This window comes from Lemur catta, chromosome 20 (assembly GCF_020740605.2).
Source record: "Lemur catta isolate mLemCat1 chromosome 20, mLemCat1.pri, whole genome shotgun sequence".
NCBI lineage: Eukaryota > Metazoa > Chordata > Mammalia > Primates > Lemuridae > Lemur > Lemur catta.
The window spans coordinates 17,311,326-17,334,802 of NC_059147.1; the positions used below are offsets into that span (position 1 = coordinate 17,311,326).

At 35.9% G+C, this 23,477-nt stretch overlaps 1 protein-coding gene across 6 annotated transcripts in view; it reads right to left on the bottom strand.

The window, feature by feature from the left end:
- The window catches only part of CNTNAP4 (contactin associated protein family member 4), a 236,190-nt gene that overhangs the window by 202,731 nt on the left and 9,982 nt on the right, over positions 1 to 23,477 (bottom strand). For all 6 annotated transcript variants that reach the window (XM_045534031.1, XM_045534032.1, XM_045534034.1 and 3 more), the window contains exon 2: positions 1,101 to 1,211. In XM_045534031.1, the coding sequence (XP_045389987.1) occupies positions 1,101 to 1,211 (111 nt within the window). The remainder of the gene's footprint in view (positions 1 to 1,100; positions 1,212 to 23,477) is intronic.

Sequence of the window (23,477 nt, forward strand, 5' to 3'; positions counted from 1 at the left end):
CTTACTCTCCATTAATATCTTCGCACACATAAGTGGGCATCTCAAATAATATGAGTTGAAATTTTAAAATAAACAAAATTATGTGAAGGTGTTATACAAATATCTACATTGTAATCAGAACTACGTATGACATATACATACACACACACAATGTGTAACAGATAGCAAGATACAGATACACACACTATTGGTCATGTCCAATGTTCATTGTGCTCAAACATTAAAACAACAGATAGCATCAAGGAGTAAAATTGAAAGATAGCATCAAGGAGCTAAAAGTAGCTGACTGACGTGGCATGAAAGAAGGGGATAATAAGTGGGTGAAGCATGGTTTTAATAATATATGTCAGTGTCTATTTTTTACGGTTGTTAAAAATGTTTTCTGTGTTTGTATTGCCAAGCTTCTTTCCTCCCAAGCTATGTGTAGATAATTTTCACCTTAACACATTGTAAAAAGTGATCACAATGATACTCTAAGTACACAGTGTTTTGAAATTCTCTTATTTCTATCGCAAGTTGCTATTTAATTATCTTCACTGTCCTTTAAACATATTCAAGGGATCAAACACAACCACCTAAGAGCAAACAATATGAACTGAGTATTCCTAAAAGAGCATGAATGCCTTATTATGTTCCTATTCCTCAATGGGAAAGAAAATCATGTCCACCACATTGAGAATTAAATAAACTGAGGGATTATTATTTTTGAATAACTAGCATCTTTTAAAATTATTTCCTGCAAACTGCTTTGTTTAACTTGAAATAGAAGGCCAATTAAGTTTTCATCACTACTGCATCTATAACAATTGCATATTATTATAGAAAATTTGTCTTATGTAAAAAGCCTGCCAGACTGAAGGAACTCAATTCTTTGGACTTTGAAATGATGACATAAGATTTTCAAATAGAATGTATGTATCCCTTTGCCATTCCAGAACATAAGCTAGATGTCATGTACATCTCATGAATTTTAACCATTTGCTTATTTAGAAATTTACTTCCTTTTACAATGTATCACTTATATGATTTTATTAAAAGAGAATGGAAAATTAGTGAGATTTGTCATGAACCATTAAGGAAAAAAAACAAAGCAGACTTACCATCTCTTCGATTTAGCCTTGCAAACCCGGGACCATGACTGCTAGAGAGCTCGGAAGAGCTGCTGAATGATGACTGAGGCAAAGCAGACACGAGAGGATCGTCACAATCATCTGCCAGGAGGAAAAATGCCACATTAGGGTTAGTGTGGACAGAAACCAATAGACAAAACAATTAAACAAACAAACAAAACAATATCAGAAACTAGGATCTAGGATCTCTGAAAATACGCCCACTATTTATATGAAGTATTCTAATTGCAAATCTAGTAAATTTAATAAAAAAAGAGAAAGAACTTAAAGAGACGAGACTATGGAAATAGGAAAAGAAAACATGATAGAAGTTATAAAATAATATAATATCTTAAGGTAGAAAAAGTTTATTATGCCTCATCATAAAAGAAAAGATTTATAACCTTAACTATATCAAAATTAAGAACTTAGGGTTTCCAAAGACACCACAAAGTAAGTAAAGGTAAAAATCACAAAATGTGGGAAGTACTCCCAAAACATATAAACAAGTATACAATTAGTATTCCAAGTAAAGGAAAACAAAACAAAAATAAAGAAAAATGAAAACCACCTTTAAATCAGAAAACACACTAGAAAAAAATGACACATGGTACAATCAGAGACTTCACAGCACAGAGCCTATATAAATCGATGCTCAAACTTATCAGTAAAAAGAAATGTGAAACAGGACTGCAATAGGGTAGTAATTTATACAGAGTAGATTAGCAAGATGTAAGAAGTTTGACAACATGAGATCACCCAGAGAATGTGGGCCAAGAGAAGCACCAACACTCTGCTGTTGGCATATAAACTCGTGCAACTACTTTTAAAAAAAGTTTGTCATTAGCTGTATATTTGAACTTTCTCATACCCCATGTTCCACCAGTTTTGCTGATACGTAGGTCCTCCTAGGCAAAGATTCCCTATGATAAACCAATGGTTTCAAGGAGATTTGTCTTCTTACCCAAGGGTAATATACAAATACTTGTATTCTTTGTGTCCCATGAAAAGAAAAAAGTACTGAACTAGACTAACTGGCATTTGTGCACCAGGAGACTTGTACAATTTCCAGCAACATTGCTCAAAATGGCAAAAAATTGTTAACAACCCATACATCCAATGGCCAAAGAACAGATAAATAAGTTATAGTACTTTTCACAATAGGATAATATACAAAAGTACAAAGGAACCACAGCAGCACAAAGCAAAATGGTTGGCTCTTAGAAGCAAAATGTTAAGAAAAAAAATCAAGTTATAAAAGAGTATATGGTATGTTTATAGTTTTCAGAATCTTAAGAAGCAAAGCTAAGTAATATTGTATGTTGTTTAGGGACATATGTAAATTTTAAAAACTATTTTAAAAAAAGAAGTGGAAATCATAAAATTCAGGATCGTGGTTACCACTGAAGGAAGGCAGAATTAGCATAAGAAAAAGTACACAGTTTGATGTAATGAAATTGACAATGTTCCAATTCTTCAATAGATGGTACACTCAAAGGTTTCCAATTATCATGCTTCATATATAAATATATATACACATACATATACATATATATCAATATGTATTATAAGGATAGATAAATTTATCTTCTATCTATCCTTTTTATGTGTATCACATATATTGTTTTAATATCAAAAAATAAAGTACAAAGAGGGAAAGAAAGTATAAGAATAATCTCATGTTTACCATAAAATCCATACATGTTTAATTTATTCAGCTAATTCTTCATTCTGTGTAATCTTTATTTTTCTTTTATTTTATACAATTACTAAGTTGTTCCCATTTCTGCTGTAATCAGAAAAATATTTCTCTCATATTTAGTATTTAGCATATATTAATAATTAAATATTATGCAGGATTATTGTCCCAAATGTTTTAATTAACAGTAAGCAATTTAATTTAAAATAATCCAATAATTATCTAGATTCACCTGAGATTTTATGAGGCTCCTTCTGCCTGAATATAATTTGTTCTTGAATGCCTTTCCCAAGAATTTGCCTACTGTAGCATTTTATTTTTAAGGTTGTCTCATTTTAAGTCCACTTTTTCTTATGTTACACCTTAAATTCTTTAGCTAACTCTTACAATAGTTCTTGCATATCTATTGACTGGCTTAAGTACTCACACCAGCCAATCTAGTTGTAATTCAAGAATTAAGGTGTGTAGACATGAAAAGACGTACAGCCCATGGAGTGTGGAAGGAAACTCTGATTATGCCCAATTACAAGCAACAACCAAAATGCTTAGTATGCTGTGCAAACTACAGTGTGTATGTCTGCACACACAAATGAGTGTATTACATGTATGGGGGAGGGAGCATGTGTGGGTGTATGTTTACTAGAACTACAGTGATTTTCAAATCATTATCAGCATATAGGTGTATGCATGATGAAAAGGGTGTTTAACTGCAATTCACAATCAATTATGCAGATTCAGATCGATATTTTGAATGTAAAATGCCTCTGTAGTGCAATCACTCTAGAGAGCATATATTTATTGTTCATTTGTTTTTGCCAACTATAAATTGAGAATCAATAGTGTTCTACTTTTAGCTTTAAAAGAATGGAATTAAAGTAAAAGAAGGAGTACTTTTTTTTCATTTGTGGGGAGAGGGTCATGTAACATGGGAAATGGATCACAGAAAGGCAGAGGGGGAGTGCTTCTGACATTTTGTAAAGTTCTAGCTGTTGGCCTTAGTGGTTATGTGACATTATTTTCCATAGTTCTTTACTATGAACATATAAATTCCCCTGAAGTTTACTATATGTTCATTTAGCAATAAATATTTTAATTATTCTTATGTTAAACTAATAATAACTAACATGTTTAGTGAGCACTCTGTGTTGAGAACTTATAACCATTCCACACATAGTAACTAATCTTTACCCCTCCTTGTTGATGTACTGATATTATTATCTAATAGATGATTCATTGAGGCACAGACTTTGGTTAAGTTGCCCATCTCACTGTGGTAGAACCATGATATTTACAAAGCAAGTTGGGGTCCTGAATCCGGTATATAAGAACACCATAACTATAATTATTATTTCTTCAGGTTTGGGGTGTAGGAATTTCATTAGACACCATAATGGCATGAATAAAACATCTCTCAAGGAGTTGTGTACTCCAGTTCCAGGTTTTTCATGCTATTTGTTTATTTGATTTTCAACAGTCTTGACACCAGAGGAGAGGGACCTCAAACAGCAATAATGAGCCTGGAGTAAAAGAGATACTTTTTTTTTCTCTAGACATTAATGAAATGGAATTCTGGATTAACCATCAGTCTCCTCTGAATTTAAGTCCAGAAAATCAATTTTTGCTGACTGCCTCAGTAAAACACAGGTTCTGGATTTTCAAAGTTGAGGACTACATTCCAGCTCAAAGTTTCTCAACCAGAGATAATTTTGCATGCACACACACACACACACACACACACACGGAAACATTAGCAGTATCTGAAGACATCACAACTGGGAGGAGGTTACTACTGGCATCTAGTGGGTTGAGTCCAGGGTTGCTAGTAAACATTTCATAATGCACAGGGTAGGCCTCTATAACAAAAAATTGTCTGGTCTCAAATTTAATAGTGCCAAGGTTGAGAAACACTATTCTAGACTTCTGGTAAAGCAACCCAGCAAACTGGTCTTCTCCTCCCGTAATCTCTCACCTACAACCCTCCAGCTCCCCCTCACATTTCAATGATTACTAGCTCTTATTTACAGTTAGTTTTCAGATGAAAATAAATATCATTCATAGCACATAGGTATACAGGCATTTAAGTAAGGTGCTTTTCAAATCTGAAATAGCATTTCAGCTCAAAACATAATTATATTTTTAATTAAATACTAGATTAGATTGTTGTATTATTCCAATCCCTTCACCACCATACCTCAGGCAACATTCTTGGTTAAAGGGGCACAGGAGAGCATGAAGACTCCAAATTTAATAACACAGTCACCAAACATTTCATGGAAGCTTGTACAATTAAAAATGGTAGCAAGGCATGTTGGATTAATTGTTTCCTTCTGTTAGAGAAGAAATGGACATTACTCCCATTACTCTCTGCTTGTCCAAAATTATATTACATTTTATTTTACTTTTCTCAGTCATATTAGAATTTCCATATTAACCTTGATATCAGTTGGAAATAGCAAAACTACAGTCTTTTTTATTAGTTAAAAAATTTGTATACACTAATTACCTCTAAAGAGTTTTAATGAATTCTATTAGAATATCCAAATTAGAAAAAAAAATGTTGAGTCATTTTCATAAACACACACACACACACACAATGACACACAAATGTATGGCTTTCAGGTCACTATCTCTCTTAGAAAAGTTAGCATTTACTCTTCACATGAGAGGAAAACTTACCATTGTCATTAAAAAGATAATGATAAATTACAACTCTGGCAATTTGTACATATGAAAAATCTCACTAGCCTCTTATAAATAAAGATGCAAGCTATATTGAAGTATTTTAATAATGCTTGATATAAAGTAATTAATTTTATTTTAAAAAGGCTTCAATGCATAATTCTCATAAACAAGTAAAAGCTGTTCAGTTTTTAATAAATGTAATTCAATTTTCTTAATCTGTGTGTAACACTACCTGTACTAAGATAATAGGTACATATTATTGGGTGCTTATGTTTTCAGTGCTTTACATGTATTAACTCATTTGATCCTGACAAAGATCCTGTTGTTTTTTGGGGTCTGTTTTTTTTTTGTTTTGTTTTTTTGTTTTTTTTGAGACCAGATCTCACTCTGTCACCCAGGCTAGAGTGCAATAACACAATCATAGCTCACTGCAACTTCAAACTCTTGGGTTCAAGCCATCTTTCTGTCTCAGCCTCCCGCATAACTGGGACCAGAGTCATGCACCACCACGCACAGCCAATTTTTTCATTTTGTTTTTGTTTCTGTTTTTTGGAGATGAGGTCTCCCTCTTGCTCAGGCTGGTCTCAAACTCCTAGCCTCAAGCAATCCTCCAGAAGTGCTAGGAAGACAGCAGTGAGCCAATGTGCCTGGCCCCCTGTACTATTTGATACTGTTAACTCTGAGATCAATTGAGGAAAAAGGAACACGATAGTTAAATAAGTTACCCAAGGACACATGGCTAATAGGTAGGTGATAGAAGCAGTGTTTGAACCCAGGCAATATGGTGCCAGATCTCCTATTCTGAGCCAGTACATTATTGAAACAAGTATTGGTGATATAGAATAGACTTGAAAAAAATTAGTTAGGACTGATTTTCAGTAGCATTTGGTTTAGTTGCCACTCAGTCTTCTCTGTTATTTGGAAGACCTGCCAAAATCATTTGCATACCTGCTAATAAATCATATTTCCCACAAGAATATGCACTGTAGAGCAGAATGGAATAGAACAGAACAGGTAGCAAATATGTTTAAAATACTCAAAAATTCCCATGCACTAGGGGCAGGGGGGGACCTTTGAGAGGGAGCTTTAGAAACAATGGAATCTCATGCCTATCAGAAAACAGTTTATTGAGACCTAGTCCAAATATTCTATTGACCAATTCAGGATTAAGGAATGGCATTCCCTTCAAGAAATCTATTTCCTTGAACAAAATGTTTTATTCCAATCTATATTATTAAAATTGTCATCCAGTTAAAATTGGAAATCATCAACAAATTTAAGGAAATATGGAATTATGTTAACATATATCAAAAAATATTATATAGAAGGCAAGATTTCATCCAAAAAGTTAGACAATGATATTATTCTCTAACCATAAGCCCAGTGTCAATTAGTTCTACAAATTTTTCAGGTTCAGTTTCAGGCTGCCAGGTGGAGTCTTATCTCCCTGCCTTTGCATGACACATAACCCAGCAGCTGATGCATTTCTGTCTCCTGCTCAATGAGAGACTCAATATGCAAATGGACAATGGCCAGTCTATATACAAGAGTAGGACCTACAGCAACCAGCCCAGGAAGCCAACCTGCTATCTCTGGGCACCAGTCCAGCAAGCTGGACTTCTATCTGTAGGAACCTGTTCAGGAAGCCAAGTAATAACTCCTATAGCAATTGGCCCAAACAGCCAGGACTGGGTTAATAATTTATAGTTTCACTAATTTTTGCCCATTTCCAATTTAGGACTGGATAAATGTATTTAGTAGAGATTTCGAAATCTCTACTAAATACAAAGAAAGCCAAATATATACCTCTAACTCATCACATAGGAGGCCCTGCTTTTGGTTAGCCTGCCTACAGCATCCCCACACCAATAGTTTCCAAATGAGGCATACCTGAGCCTGCCCCTTTTTCTCACTATAAACCTTTCCTCTCCTCTGCCTACCTCTGAGTCTCTTCCAAACTCAAGCAATGAAGGCTGACTCCCTTCCCCTAGCAGACTCTGAATAAATCGCCTTAGCTTGTTCTCATTTGGGTGGTCTTCATTTATCTTCACACCACTGAGCTCTTCCCAACTCTGCCATCTCATCCTCACAGCTGCAACCATCCAGGCTACACTCAGCACACCCAAGAAAAGCCACCAAAGTCCATGCCGAGAACTCAGAAGACACAGGTATGTTTGCAAAGCAGCATCAACCTCCTGATAAAAACCTATTATCAACCAGCTTCAGGTTGTCTCACCTGCGGAGGATGCACCTTCAGTGATTTGCCCCAGCCGTACAGTAGAATCATAGCTGGGGGAGATGCAAAACTTCCTAGGACTGTGCCCCACAACCAGGACCTTGCTAGTTTAGAAACCACAAATATACAGTTGCAAATTAATTCCTATCCAATGGAGAGTTTTGTTACTTTTGTAATGCCTTTATACTCTTCATGCTGTTTCATAGGGGCTGTTTAAAGACTGAAGAAATGGTTATGGTATCAAATCCTACCCCTGTCTCCCTATGTAGCCATGTCGACTGACAGTGTGTGGAGGCAGCTGCTATGCAGCCACGTTCTGGTGAGAAAAAAAAGAAAAAGAGTAAGTTTTAGAGAAAAGCGACAACATACCTTGAATAAAATATAATTTTCATAAGAGCAGGGGACAAAATGTGGGCCTACCCTGGTTTCATCTCTCATTCTCTCATCATTACTTAAAATAACATTTCAACTCAAATACCACTGAGTGTAGACTACTACTAAATTCTTTAGCTTCTTTAAGTATTAATTTGACTTTGACATGAAAATTAACATTTACTTGAGGATACTAGTTTTAGATATATTAAATAAGACAAACGTGAGCTTCTAACTCTGTCAATCAGTGGCTTAAATCTAAAAAAAAAAGAACATATTGCTGCAATTTATAACAAGCAAATATCTATCAGTGTGTTTTCCTAGAGCTAAGCTAAAGACAGGGATGGTTCTCTAGTTGTCAAGTAATTCACTTAGGCAGAAGCCTATATGTTTCCATGTATTTGCTCCTATATAAGGCATGGGTGAATTTTATATATCTATGTGTATATGTGTATGGTCGTGTGTGTGTATACATACACACACACGTGTATATATATAATTGTTAATACTCTGTGATGTTAATGAGGTAAGCTTTCATTTGGAGGCAAACACTGGCTTACATGTTCCAAGTTATGGCCTTAGTTTGAATAGCTTTCCCAATTAATCTTCACAATTAATGGATTAATGGGAAGGCAGTTAACTTTTAATGACAGAACAGCCAGAGGCTGATTGATTTTAGAAGTTTAATAGCAACTATTTAAAGTCCAGATATTAGGACAAAGAGACCTACAAATCTACCAAACAAAGCCAATCAAAGGTGAAAGGGTAGAAGAAATAATTTTTTAAAAAGTAAAGCGACCATCAGAGCTCTAGAAATCTACCCACATTACAGACTTTTATTGACAGATAATTTGGCCACATTACACCATGTCATCTAATTTTATATCAGGAATAATGAAAAGAACATCCTATAGATACTCAGGAGAATTAGTGGATCAAAATGTAATTTTTTAAATATATCTAAAAATGCTGAAACATAGTACCTTTGTTTCCCACAATGAAAATACCAATTTATTCCCCATTCATTTCATCACACACCTTAGCTAGATTTTCTCATTTGATAGGTGAACAAAATTGTAACTGCTGTGTACTCATGTCATTGCTTTTATTAATGCAGTCAATATTTTCCATACATTGTTACCCATTCTCAATTTCTGCAAATTGTCTGTAATTATCCTCCATTTTTCCACTTAGAAATGTAATATAAATCAATTATAATATTATATATATATATAGTCAGTCAAACATTTGTTTTCAATTATTTTTCTGTTATGTTCATCTTTACTTTTGTTTACACTTTTTTTATTATTCAGTGAAGTATTTTTGTTATTGTTAGGCTGTGGGTATGTACTTCATCTATTGTAATCAAATATTTCTCTCTTTGTGAATGATCTCTTTAAGCATAAATGACATAGGTGACAGTATTCATTATAAAAACATAGTCTTTCATTCCAGAGAGGCCTGTCCTCAAATTCTTGCTCTGGTATCTCCTGGGGTCTGAAAATGGTGCTTCAACTTGGTGTCCCTCTATCTACTGAGTGCTGATAAAAATACCCCCTTCACAACAGAACTGTGAGAACTTCATGGTGTAACACACGTAACACTTAAAAAGTACAGAATAAGCACTCAAAATAATTCATCCCCTTTTATATTCTACTTCTCAATAATACTGAGCAAAGAAAAATGTATTTTCATAAGGGATTAATCGCATGCCTATCTTTAATGCACCATCTTGAAAATTAGTGTGATAAATTGATTTCGAACACTGTGGGAACAAAGTATTCGTATCAAGTACTGCACCAGCCACTGGAGGCATGAGAATGATCTTGACTCCTGCCTTGGAAATCCCACATCCAAATCCTTTGACTTGAACATCATGTAGATTTCTTACTTTGTACTTTCAACATTTTGTCTTCTGTAACCTCTCCAATGAGAAACTTCACCATTTCAGTATATAGGAGCCCATCATGTTTTATTGAGTTACTTTAGTATTTTGTTTGTTTGTTTGCTTTCATAGAAATCAGAGGAGTCAGGGAAGGATAAATTCTACAGTGGACCTGAAGGGCCACTGTTTGTGTGCAGTGGAAAGCAATTATAAAAGAAAACAGTTGCTCAAAACGAGGAGTGAAACCAATGAACTGCTTCAAAATGAAAGTCTATAACCCCATTAAGAAGGTGGGCCTTGCCTGACTGCCAGCCCCTGAACTCTCACTGTTCATTCCCCACTGCTAACCCGGGTAAACCACTTTCCATGGGCAGGTGTGCCTCAGCTCTTAGTAATAATGTTAAACTAAGGATGAGGAATTTAGAAGCTTAAATTCAAAAGCCTTAAATACTTTCTTTATTAAAAATGGGCAAGGAAAACATTAATAAATGACTAAGCACTCAACCTAGAAAAAACAATGAAATAAAGGTAAGGAGAGCACAAGGAAGGAATTAGTAAAAGTAAAAGCTAGTCAATTAGAAAACATAACAACAATAAAATAAATAAATTCAAGATCTGGTTCTTTGGGGGGAAAAAACAGTAAGTTATAAAAAAAAAAACCCACTATTCTCATGAAGCAAAATATGGAGAAAGTACAAATATATAAAATTAGAATTAAACTAGGAAATCATGACAGAGAAAATTGAAATAATTATGTGGTCACTTTTTTCAAATATATGCAAATCAATGCACAAATTTAGAAGAAAACAATTTAGCAGTTTGTTATAAAACAAAACAGCAACTGCCATATGATGCAGCACTTTCACTCTTGGGCATTTATTCCAGAGAAATGAAAACTTATGTTCACACAAAAACCTGTACACAAATTGTCATAGTGGCCCACACCTACTTCAACAGGTGAGTGTGTTAAACAACTGTGCTACACACATATTGTGGGATACTTATTCAACAATAAAAAGGAACAGACGACACATACATACTACAACTTGATGAATCTCCAAGAAATGAGGTTGATATTACCGACTATATGATTCTAGGGATTAAGATGTGGACATCCTCGAGAGACCATTATTCTACTTACCACTGTTGCCAAATTGCAGGTGCAAAACCAAGCAATTATTTTTTTTTCAGATTTCATTGCCCACTGATTGGTCAAATGCAATTTTGAAGGCTCATGTAGTGACACACATATATTGCTTTAATGATGAGACCTCATATTTTGAGTCAGCTTTTGAGTTAACAATGGAATTCACATGTATAATTTTTCTTTGAGAGAGATAAGACTGTATCATTCCCGAAGCCACTTGAAGGATTGTCCCAATCCTCTCCTCAATGCACATAGCTGAGCAACAACATTCTTCCCTCCTTGTGGGCCCCTGGGGATGCTCCAAGCTCAGCCCTAGTAACCTCTACTTTCTGACACCTCTCCTGAGAGCCACTACTCAACCCATCCCACCAGGAAGTCGCTCCTTAACTTGAACAGGCTTCTAATATGGCACGTCTCTAGTGGTCTGAGTCTCCGCTTGTGAGATGAAAGTATCAGAAAGTCAGTATTATGTTACCTGTCACCTCGCACAGAAACCAGAATATAGTGGAGCATAGTAATTACAAGATAGCTTCTGGACCATCCTCCCTGAGCTCATGTTCTGCTTCCGCCAGTTACTATCTGATCTTAGGCATTTTATTTAAATTGGCTTTCACCATCTCTAAATGGGGCTAATGATGTACATTCTAAGGTAAACAGGGACTTGTGGGAATTAACTGAGCCAGGAGATAAAGAGTACTTGGTACCTGGTGTATAGTAAGCACTATGTTAAGTGTTTATGATTGCTACTTTAAATGTTTGTTATTTAAATTCAAAAAAATCAAGAGTTGGAACTGTATAAAAGTTAGCTAGTTATCTCTTACAAAGTCTTATAAGAATTATTCCTCAAGAAGGAGAAAGGAAGGTCAACATTCAACATTCCTAACCACATTTTTATCCTTCCTGCTTAAAAAAGGGGGATTTTACAGAATTATTAGCCACAAAGAAAGTTAAATTGGCCTATGACGTATTGTTTTCCTATAATGGAACAACTTTTAATGTTCCAAAAGGCCATGTTTCTGTTTGTATCTCTCAAACTTTCAAGGTTATTTGTTTCATTTACTCCAGAAAAAATCGAATTTTAAGCTGCATATGATGTAGAAATCAAGCAGCCACAATTTATAAGGAAGATGGAAAGGAATTCAGGGGACATGGGTAACTTGTTTTTTTGGACACCTTTGATGATGTAGTCCGAACATTCACACTGTGCCGACTAAACCACAAGCATATGAAGTCACAGCAAAGAAGTTCTCCTAAGTATGTGCTATTTCCATTAACTGGTATGTTCTACCTGAAATTGCCATTTAGACTTTGATTCCTGGAGGGAAAATTGGGTAAGCCTCAATTCAATTCTTATTCTAGTCATATCATATGCTATTTCGACATCAGTGAACAAATACTCCATTTTATTCCTAAATTATTTTGAGAGTTGTTATTTGTATCTCACAATATCACACTTAAAGATGAAGGCTGAAATGTTTCATACTGATAAGGAATTTTTCTGCAGATAAAATGCATTTTAATAGGGGAGCCCATCAAGCTATTTTAATAAACAGCTATTTCTCACTAAGGGGAAAAAAATCAAGCCAACTAGAAACAATAAGTATCCCTGAGCAATAACGGGAGATTAGATGGAGAATATTTCCATTTCATTAGCTAAGATTATTGTGTTTGATTTCATAATCAAGGAAGGAACAAGCTTGGCTGGCCTTAGAGGTTCACTCCCGCTGCTTTTGGCACATCATCTGTGCCCTACCTGCCCCTGCCCACCCCACGGTTGGCATTACATCCCTACCACCCACGTATTCCTTTGCTCCACTCCATGAATTGGTAAGAGTGTGGTCCGAAGATGGTTTTAATATATGTTTTCAGGTTTCAAGCAAAATTTAAATTAAACAATAGTGTTTTACAAATGCTGAAATCTAAATGGCCAGGAAGAGTTAGCTATATACTACCATCAACTAAAATAGCTTTCTAAAGACCAGATACTACACTTTCTAAAGACCAGATACTAAACTTTATTGCTTAAACTTTTAAAGAGTTATCTGAGCAATTATTTGAGGACATGATGTGGGATAAGCAAGATACCTGCATCACAGACAAAAATGGAACATGTTCTCTGTAGTGAGATTTCTTTAAATGTGCATCAGTGATATTCCAGACATCATCTACAAAAAGTTGGCTTAACTTTTCGGAGATAAGATGTTGTAATAAGTGAAATTAAAAATCCCTACCAAGTTCTAGAGAACATCAAGTGACAGTCAGTAAAAAGGAATAACTATAGTACAAACGACGCTTGAACATCATTTGTGCTCTATCTGCCTCTGTCCAACCTGCTCTTGGTATCACTATCTATCATCCGTGCCCTACCACCCATAGATATTTTTTGCTGCACTCCATAGATTGATAAGAGAGAGCCTGGGGATCTCAGGAAATGTCCCCACCGATCAGAGTGTGGTCTGGGAGATGGTTTGTAGTCCAGCTGAGCCACATTCCTGCGGGCAGTTGAGCCCTTAAAGAGCTTTATATGACTGCAACCACCCCATTACTTCCAGGAAGTGACCACTCCACTTACTGGCTTTCTGCCTGGATTTCAGATTCTAATGAATTTCTCCACTTGGGTGGCTCCTACAACTCAGGCTCTGGCTGCTCCACAGGACAGCCTCCCACCTCACACGCACACATGCACACACACAACGCTCTCTCACACACACAAGCACACAAACACACGAATGGAGTAATCCAAACAATCTCATTACCATCCATAAAACCGGGAGCATTAATTCTAAACTCATCTTCAATTCTACTCTCTTCCACCCCATCAACTTCTAGTATGGCTGCTGCAGGAGTATTACAATGCAATTGTTACATTTTGGTTAAACTTGACAATCACATTTTGATTAAACTAACAGTTCTATTCAGGGTCACTGCTCCGAGCCACTGCAGAGACCCTCAGTGTGGAATGGCCTCCAGACCCACTGGTGACCTCCTCTGACTTAAGTGTCCTCTTTGTCCTTATGTCACCCTGTGTAAGACCCTTGTGTGGTAATTAAAATAACACATTGAAATTCTGAGCTCATATGTGTAGTTGAGGCTGTGGCAGTGGGACAAAAAGGAAGGGGTGGATGTAGGGAGACTGAAAAGAAAGCACTAATAATTCATGACTAGGTGAATACACAGGCGAAGGCAGCAAAGAAATAAAAGTTTCTCTGAGGGTTTCTGACTAGGGTTGATCAGAAAAAGATAACATATTACACATAAAGAAGAGTAGGTGAGGGAACAGAGGAGCAGAGACGATTTCTCACTTCTTGTTTGGTATGTCGTTCATCAGGTCTTATTGAATGAATAATAAAAAAAAATAAAATTTTTAACAGAAAGTTTTCTATTTTGTAGATGCTGAATAAAATCTAAAATGGCAAGTTACTTGAAGTTCTTGGATAAAGCAGGCTGAAAATAGCACACTGAAGGATTTACATATAACCATTAGCAAAGTGAAAGATTATCTATCTATCTATTTATAATGAACTTCTGGGCTTCTTTCTCTTGTAGTAAATGTTGACAAATTTCAAAGATAACAGATTACTTCATAGCCTAGGAATATATATTTCAATGAACTTGAGGGAAATTCAGTGATACATTAGAATCAAATAAAATCAAGTAAATCAAATAAAATTACTATCTTATTTCTCAGTACTAGGGATTTAATTTTTACTGTAAATCAACTCATAACATGCACATCTGAAAGAACAGTTCCTTCTTTACTTTTAAGAACTGTAACATAATAAGTTAAATATGTTATTGTAGTTGAATAAAAATAATTATCTTTGAATGTATTCAAGTACTTTGTGATGCAGAGAATTTACATTGGTAGGGTTCAAATACTTACCTAACAGGATTTTGAATATATGTTTGCTGGGTTTAAGCAAAATTTAAATAAATAATTGTGTTTTACAAATGCTGAAATCTAAATGGCCAAGAAGTTTGATAAGTAGTATCAATTAAAATAGCTTTCTAAAGATCAATTGTTGGTTTTGTTGTACTTGAAATTCTGACGTTCAAAATGCTAAAACCCTTTTGAAAAAAGAGATTTCCCTCTTATTTTTCATAAGTCCTCCGAGTTCACTTATAAATTAGTAAAGGTTATTTCTTTACAACTTTGTTGAGTGAAAACCTTCTGGGTTTTTCTTCATAGCTGGATATGTCCAGGGGCGCATTTTAAAAATGTAACAGTTGCCAACTGAGAGCAACTGTAAGCCTCAAATATTGCCTGTCACAGATTTTTAAATCTCACAAGATTGTATAATGCTATAGAACACACTGGAGAATTAAAGCTCTCTGGAGGGGCAATTACCTCAACTCTTCTCAATGCTTGAGGTATCAAATATGGTCAATAATTCAATAGCATTCACCTTTGGCTGCTGAATTCCTATATACAGCAAAAGAAATGGACTCAAAGTGATGTGGAATTTCCAAAAATAGTACAATTTGTACCATCATGATGAACTATACCAGTTCTCTTTCTTTCTCTTGTCCATTTTGAGAACAGCATCTATATATCTTTATATATCTGTTTTCTAGAACATATTTCAACATGGCAACCACTTGGTAAATGTTTGTTTAGTTAAACGGAAAATAAGTTGAAGAGCACATTGCAAAATTTTAAACAACTTTTGCTTTTCCATTTTATCAAAGTCTCTTTTTGTACATCCAGTGATAAATACTCCAACCTTAATTGTATTTGGCCTGAAGCATTTAAACAACTTAACTATAGGAATTCAGGCTTTTGTGATAAGGGGCAAGTATTTAATCTGTACTGTCTAAGCCAGATGAGTAGAGTGGGGCCAGGTATTTGAGCGGGAGATAGCAAAACTTCATAGTGTTCAGTGATGGGGAAGAATCCTCCATGAAACCCTCCATTCAGGGTAAATTCTTGTTCATGCCAAAAGCAAGAGATGTCATTATAATGTAACAACATATGACGCCAGAAAGTATTCTATATGAGCCTTATTTCAAAAAGATTTTACCAATACACCATCATGCCATAATTCTTCCTAAAATATGGCATTATATATATATATAGTGCACATACAATTTCAAACAAATTTTAAATATTATCCTTCGTAGAGAAGTTTAGGAAGACAGTTTACAAAAAACAATACTTAAAATTCCTTATTCAGAAAGAAAGCAGCTACATAGAGAAAGCGTATTAGGTGTTTTAGAAGATAAAGCAAGAGCAAAAGCCACCAGCTGGAATTGACCACTCCTTGCTCTCATGTATTTCTACTTTGAATCAGCCATGGCATTGTCAGTACTACATGTTCATGTGGAGAAGTCCGTGGCCTGCTCTTTATTGCTATTGTCACTGTCTCCGTTACTCTGTAGCTCTTATTACTTTTTACATGAGTTAATTCACCAACTGAGTATCTGGTGTCTATGATCCCAAGTTAGACGGTATTCCCTTTCCCTTACCATCCCCATCTTTCACATTGCCAAGAGTTTTAACTTTATAAAATGCAAATCTAATCAATGTCACACATGCGTGTGCACGTAACACTTATAATATTAAAATGACCCCCTTGAGATTCTGGATAAGATACTTGGTTCTTAGCTTTACAAACAGGACTCCTCATAACCCAGCCACTTCTGACAATTTTTATCTTCATCTCCTGTCCTTCTGAACTCCTTGTGGTGCATTCGAATGTTTCGTGCTTTTGTGGACCTCATTCTGATTGGCATGTGCTTCCCTGTCTTGTCCTCTTCATCCTTCAATAAATAGCTTTTGCTGACTCCACTGCTCACACCTGATGCTCTGCCTATGGCCACCCAAATACTTCGTATGCCTCTCTCTCATCGTGCTGATCACACTGTGCTATGCTTTTCTACAGAACCAGGAAGTGGCAAAGCTAAGCTTTAAGCCCAGGGTGAGCTTGTTAAGAATCAGTTAAGTTTACTCTCTGAGCACACTGCCTATAATAACACTGCCCCCCCCCATAACCACCCTGAACAATACCATACACTTTGTTTTACAGAAAAGCAAAACCTTAGGCATAAAGTATGAATACAAAAGCATTGTGTATCTGAGAGTCAAAACTCCTACTCTCAGTCGCTAGCAAGAAGTGACTGATTCAGACCATTATAACATTTCAAAACCACTGATGCTGAAGACATGTGTAATGATAGATACCACGCTGTGGAGGCTCACTAAATATGTGTTGAGTGAATAAATGAATGAAATGAGTAGAGTAAGACAAAATCCCAAAAAGCCTCAGAAATTATAACAGTTAAGAACACTTTTAATAGGCTGAATGAACAAAAGCCCAACACAGGGAAGACCAACTGTTTGTATGAAACCAAAAACATTTAGGGAATGTAAAAAATATTTCACTAAGAATTTTTATAACATAGTTAGTATTTCTTTCTTTCTTAGGTATAATTCCCAGACTCATCGGTGTCTACTTAAAAATAACCAAAGTCCCAAAGTGTGCTATTACGGGGCTCATTTAGCATGGAACATATTCACCCAGTATAATTCTTAGGGACAAATTTTCAAAATATCAATTCACAGTCAGGTGAAAAACATAAAAACTCATCTGATATCAACTCTAGTAATATTACTGGTCATTCATTGATTTTTAAAAGAAATGAGAGGAAACACATAGGTTACCAAATAAATCAGAACAGTATTAGATCAAGAATTTATATTGAAGTAAAGTATGGATCATAGTTGGTTTTTTATTAGCTATTTTAAGATATGTTTTTCTGTCTTCTTCATCTGATTTTGGGTCCCTGAATGGCAGGGATTGTGAAGACTATGATTTCACCTCACTGCTCGGACTTCAGACAGAAACTCACATGTAGCTGTTTTAGAGGTTGAATAGATAATTTCCTTACCCACCCAACTCACCCCCCAAAATTTCTGATATTTGTTTTTCTGCACATCACACCAGAAGCTTGCTTAGAAAACAAAAAGAGCCCCTGGAATGGCAACTGGATAGACAGACAGGGACTTACCAGTTTTCATCTCTTGCTTTAAAAAAAAAAATGAATGGCTTAGGAAATAACTACAGAACATAAAGAGAAAAGCTGAACACAACTCTCAGTGCAAACTACTCCGATAAAAATGCTACATTCAGTTCTGAACACTAATTATACCCTTTAATTTAAAAAAAAAAAAAGCAAACTGTTCTAAGAGCTGCAATGATTCACAACCCTAGAAACAGCCATTCGCTTATACTGTTTCACCTGGTATTTTGCCTATGAACTGTGTGACTCAATATATTTATTTTCAACAATATCCACCTAGTTCCAAGCAAACAGCTATAGAACTATGAAGGGACAATTTGTAAGGGAATGCCTGAAATGCAGAGTCACAAAGTCCACCTAAAAAACTTATCATGCAAATTAAAGAGAAATTCATTTTAGAACCAAATAATTAATGCCCTATGAAATCACTTCCCCTTAATATTTTTTTTACTTGTGCAATAAGTACACAAATGAAAAGACAGGAAGACAGGAAGAAAACTAGGAAATAGCTCATACATATTCTTATATCAAAGAAAATATTATTAAAATGATAAACTCATTGCTTAGATAAAGCAAATATTTAAAGGTACAGTGTATTGCTTGTGAGTAGTGAGATAAAAATATTAAGAGCCTCAAGCTTAACTCTAAAGAGACTGGGCTAGATGCATAGGGGTTAACAGTCAAAGAAAGAATGAGGCACAACAATGCCCTGAAAGTCTCTGATATTTTTCTTTTTTAGAAAGTGGTTGGAATTAATGAGTAACACCACCCAAAGGCATATTAGATACCACACAGAATCATGTCTACTCTTCAGGAGACCGGCTCAAGTAGTATCAGTGCTGTTTTAGCAGTGGAAACAGAATTCTCATTCAAAATTCTAAATCTGAAGTGTTTTCTTTTTCATTTTGATGTTCATTAAATATAAGGTTTCTTTCCCTGATTCAGGAGGAAGTAAACGTATTGAGAAATATTAGTATGTTTTCTGGAAATTCTGAATTTTTTTCTCAAAAAAGATGGAAAAAAATTTTTTTAATAAAGAAGATAGAAAAGGCTACGATGCCAGAAGGAAATCAAAATCAGTACCAAGGGAGGAGTGATACAGCAGTCAGAAGGTCCTTCCCATAAATAGTGACTCATGCCTTTCTGGAGAAGGCCCTTGGCTGATGGTTACGACAGAAAACCTGCATTTGCAGCAGCCCATCAAAAGCCACAGGCACCAAGCTCCTGAGAAGGACACGTGTAGGAAGACTGGTGATGCTGCTGAGCGTTGGAGAGATGGCTGGGTGTGGAAGTGACCAGACAAATTGATGAGTGAGGGGGTTTCCTGGAGGGTGATGGATGCACTTCTGAGGTCTGCCAAATGTGACAATCTCTACCCACCACCTCTCATACATGTTTGAACCAATGATACTGCTAGAAGAGATACAGAACCATCTTAAGTGCTATAAATTCTTGAGCAGGAAGGGGAAGAGTGGAAGGAGACAGCTGTGACTTTAAATTTCTCCTTCCAGAAGAAATTTGGAGTTTTGCAAGACAAAGTGGGGGCAATGACATTGAACAATTCATGACATTGACATTTGCAAATGGCTTAAGATACTGAGATGTTGGGTAATTACAAGAATCCTAAGGGAGCCATGTCCTACTAGAAGAAAATACTGATAGACTGAGAGAATTCAAAAATAAATCAATGAACAACCAGTTGGTTCAAAATAGAAGAATGTTTAAATAAGAGCATATCCACTTGATGGGTTACTGTGAGCCCTTTAAAAAGATAAATACAAAGACTATTTAGCCACAAGAGAAGTGCATTGAAGAGAATGGGAAAACATGCATATGAAAAAAGGCTTAACAGATGCTGTGTTAAGATTGAGTGAAATAATGTATGGCAAGCATCTGTCCCAGTTTCCGATACTTGGAGGGCATTCTACAAATTTAAAATTAGATGACAAATTTTAAATTGACTTTTAGAAAGTTACTAGAATGATGATTGTTTGTCTTATTTATTTTCCATTTGTTGTTTTGGGCTAGGTGTAGAGTATATCATAGGAAGAAGGCGGAAACTGTGCGCTCTGAGATTTACGGATTAGGAAGTGGGGAAGTGCCAGATAAAACAAACTGCACAATCAGCTTTCAGGAGGAGATATGAGAAACACACAGAGCAAATCACAACATGACTGGAGCTCAGTATCATGCAGAAGAAAGTAATTTGGAGGGGGATAAGATAATACCTGTGATAACAGCTATGGAAATGATGGTGATAAATAAAGCAGCGATTTTAACAAAGGGCAGTAAATTATCATCCTATGTGTCTCTAAGACATGTTGGAAGGAGAATTTGGAACAGAATAATGCAGTCAAAGGAGATGACTTACTTCGAAGATATGAAACTGTTGGGAAATGATGGAAAGGCTTTTTTTTTTTGTATCATTAAGATACCTATCTCTACATGATATCAGAAATTCTTGTGCAGTGGAGGCAGCTAGAGAACACCAGGTACAAATAAAAGGAAAGAGAAAGAGAAGGGACAGGGCAGTGGTGGCGTCCCGTGGTAACCAAGTGGTGGTGGCTAATGGATGAGCATGCCACGCCTGTGATCCCAGCAATGCCACTGAGCAGTGGATCACTGGAGGATGACTTTACTCAGCTATTAAGTTTCAATCAGTAAAAGTATTTTATTTTCTGTTGAACTTACTAGACTTCTCCCAAATACCAAGAAAAATATCACTTTATTTAGGCAGTCACCATAGTGAGAGCACCTGTTATGGAAGGAATTATGTCCCCGCAAAATTCATATGTTGAAGCCCTATCCCCAATGTTATTGTATTTAGCAAGGCCTTTAAGGAGGCAATTATGGTTAAATAAGGTCATAAGGGTAGGTTCCTAATGCAATAGGACTGGTGTCCTTATAAGAAGTGTAAGAGACAACAGAGATTTCTCTCTCACATGTGCACAGAGGGAAGGTCATGTGAAGACACAGCAAAAAGGTGGCCATCTGCAAGCCATTGAGAGGCCTCACCTTAACCCAATCCTGAGGGCACCTTGAATTTGGACTTGTAGTCTCCAGAACTGTGAAAAAATTAATTTCTGTTGTGACATTCTGTTATGGCAGCCCTAGCAGACTAATACAGCACCCAGGAAAGAAACAAACCTGGCAGAGTGCCTTGGTCGGGCAGTGCTACAATCTTGCAGAATGGACTTGATGCTTCTTTGTGATTTAGGCTTTTTTAACCCCTTATTTCCAGTTCTTGGAATTGTTGACTTCAGAAGGAATTTAGAGGGAGTGAATACATCTTTGGAAACCAGGAAGCAAGAAGGTTGGTGTGCACTCAGAGGAGAAAATATTACATTTATGTCTGCCATTTCACTCTGACTGGTAATAAAGAGGCTATTGTTAAAATGAAAGTGACAGAATCCTTGAAAGAAAGAGGAAATATCATCTTAGAATTTATCATGCCAGGGAGAGAACCTTGAGAATGGGTGTGGGTTCTAATACCATGGGAGGTGATTTCAAAGGATAATGGAGAAGATCAGCATATTCCACTTTAAAGAACAATGGAATTTGCGTCATCAAACTTGGGTCCAAGGCTCAGCTCTATTCTACCTTACTCAGTACCTTTGGAAGCACCTTCTAAATTTCAGTTTCCCAGTTTGTACAATAGTCCTAATAACATTTGCCTCACAGACCTGTGTAAGAATGAGATGTAAAAGGGCACACTCCACCACGTTAGAGTCCACAAAGCCCAGTGCAAAAGGAATATTTGTCATTATTAATGACAACATATGTCAACGTGTGAAAGCCATGAACTATACAATTCTGACAATAAAAATCACAAATGCATACCATGAGAAGGAAGAAACATGACAGGAATCTCAAAAAAAAGTGATGGAGTTTCACAGGAAAATGATAAAAAAAGAATATGTGTGCAATTAAAAGAGGAAAATAAAAGTTTGGAACTCATTGAGGTTGGTAAAAATTGCTAACAGCAACGAAAAGAAACATCTTGCATGTGTTCATAGGCAAAAGAAGGGCAAGAGAACTGTGGGTATGCTCTTGATAAAGTTGCTATTTTGATGAAAAGAAAAAATAGAGACTGAGTTTTATTTTTCTTCTACTCTCTGTAATGAAGAATGGTCTTTAAATAGGAAAATGTAAAATAAAGCCCAATACCAATGAATTGAAGTCCAAGATGGATGAAGGCGTTAAAAATTTCTTCCTCCCAGAAGGTGGAGAGTACCTGGCAGTACTACTTCCAAATTGTAGGGGATGATCGGGCAGGTGCTACAGAGATGGAGAGACACAAAGATGGGCTGGAAGTGGCAGATGCTGTTCTAACTTTATACTCATGATGTACTTTTTTTTGTTTGCCCATCCGTTGAGAATCCTCAACCTAAAGTAATTTGATATAGTGGCCTATCAAATTACATTTGCCATAAATAAAAAAGCAAGGGGGGAGTGAAGAGAGATGGTGAGAAACAGTAAGAATAGGTTGGCTAGAAGAATATGCACCATAACAGATTAGGACAGACTAGAATAAAGTACTCAACCTAACAGATTGAAATGGAAATAAATATGAAGTCAAATAGAGTTTTACAAGTATAGCAAAAATGAATGGTCTCCTAAATACAAATGACTTCTTTAATCATAAAAATAACACCCAATGCTCCAATTTGTCTAGCCTGATTCTGTTCATCTCCTGTTTTTGTTGTTGCACTGAAAAAAATAAAAAGAAAATACAAGCTATCCATTGATGTATTCTTTCCACATTTACTGAATATCCTCTTTATTCCAGACACTGCGCTAGGTGTTGCAGATTCAGAAGTGATTAGAACAATACCTTTGTCTTTGGAAGATTTCACAGTTTTGTAAAGGAGACTTTTTAAAAAGTCCATTTTGATACTCTATGATCAGGAAAGAAAAAGTGAACACTTGGAGTGCTACGGAATTCCTGCTAGAGAATGATGAAAATGGAGGTGGTAAGACTCCAGGGTGGGAGGAGATGAGGCTTGTTTTGAGTAGAGGTTTTCCAGGCGGGTTTGGAGTGAAATATTTGAGGGTAATCCAAAAGTTGGAGACTAGAAGGCATTGGGGGCACCAGGATGTTGAGAGGGAGGGAGAGGGCAGCAAAGACAGACAAAAGTAGAAAGATCAGCAAATATAGAGTAGGAAGGTATTTGTTTGCTGTGCAAGTAAGTCTGAACTTAATGTTAAAAATGCCTAACGATGAAATATAGCTGCAAGGCAACACTTGCTGTGTTTTTTTTAAATAAAAACCTTAACATGATTAAATATATCAATGTATTATGTCAGGCTTACCTAAAAATACAAGA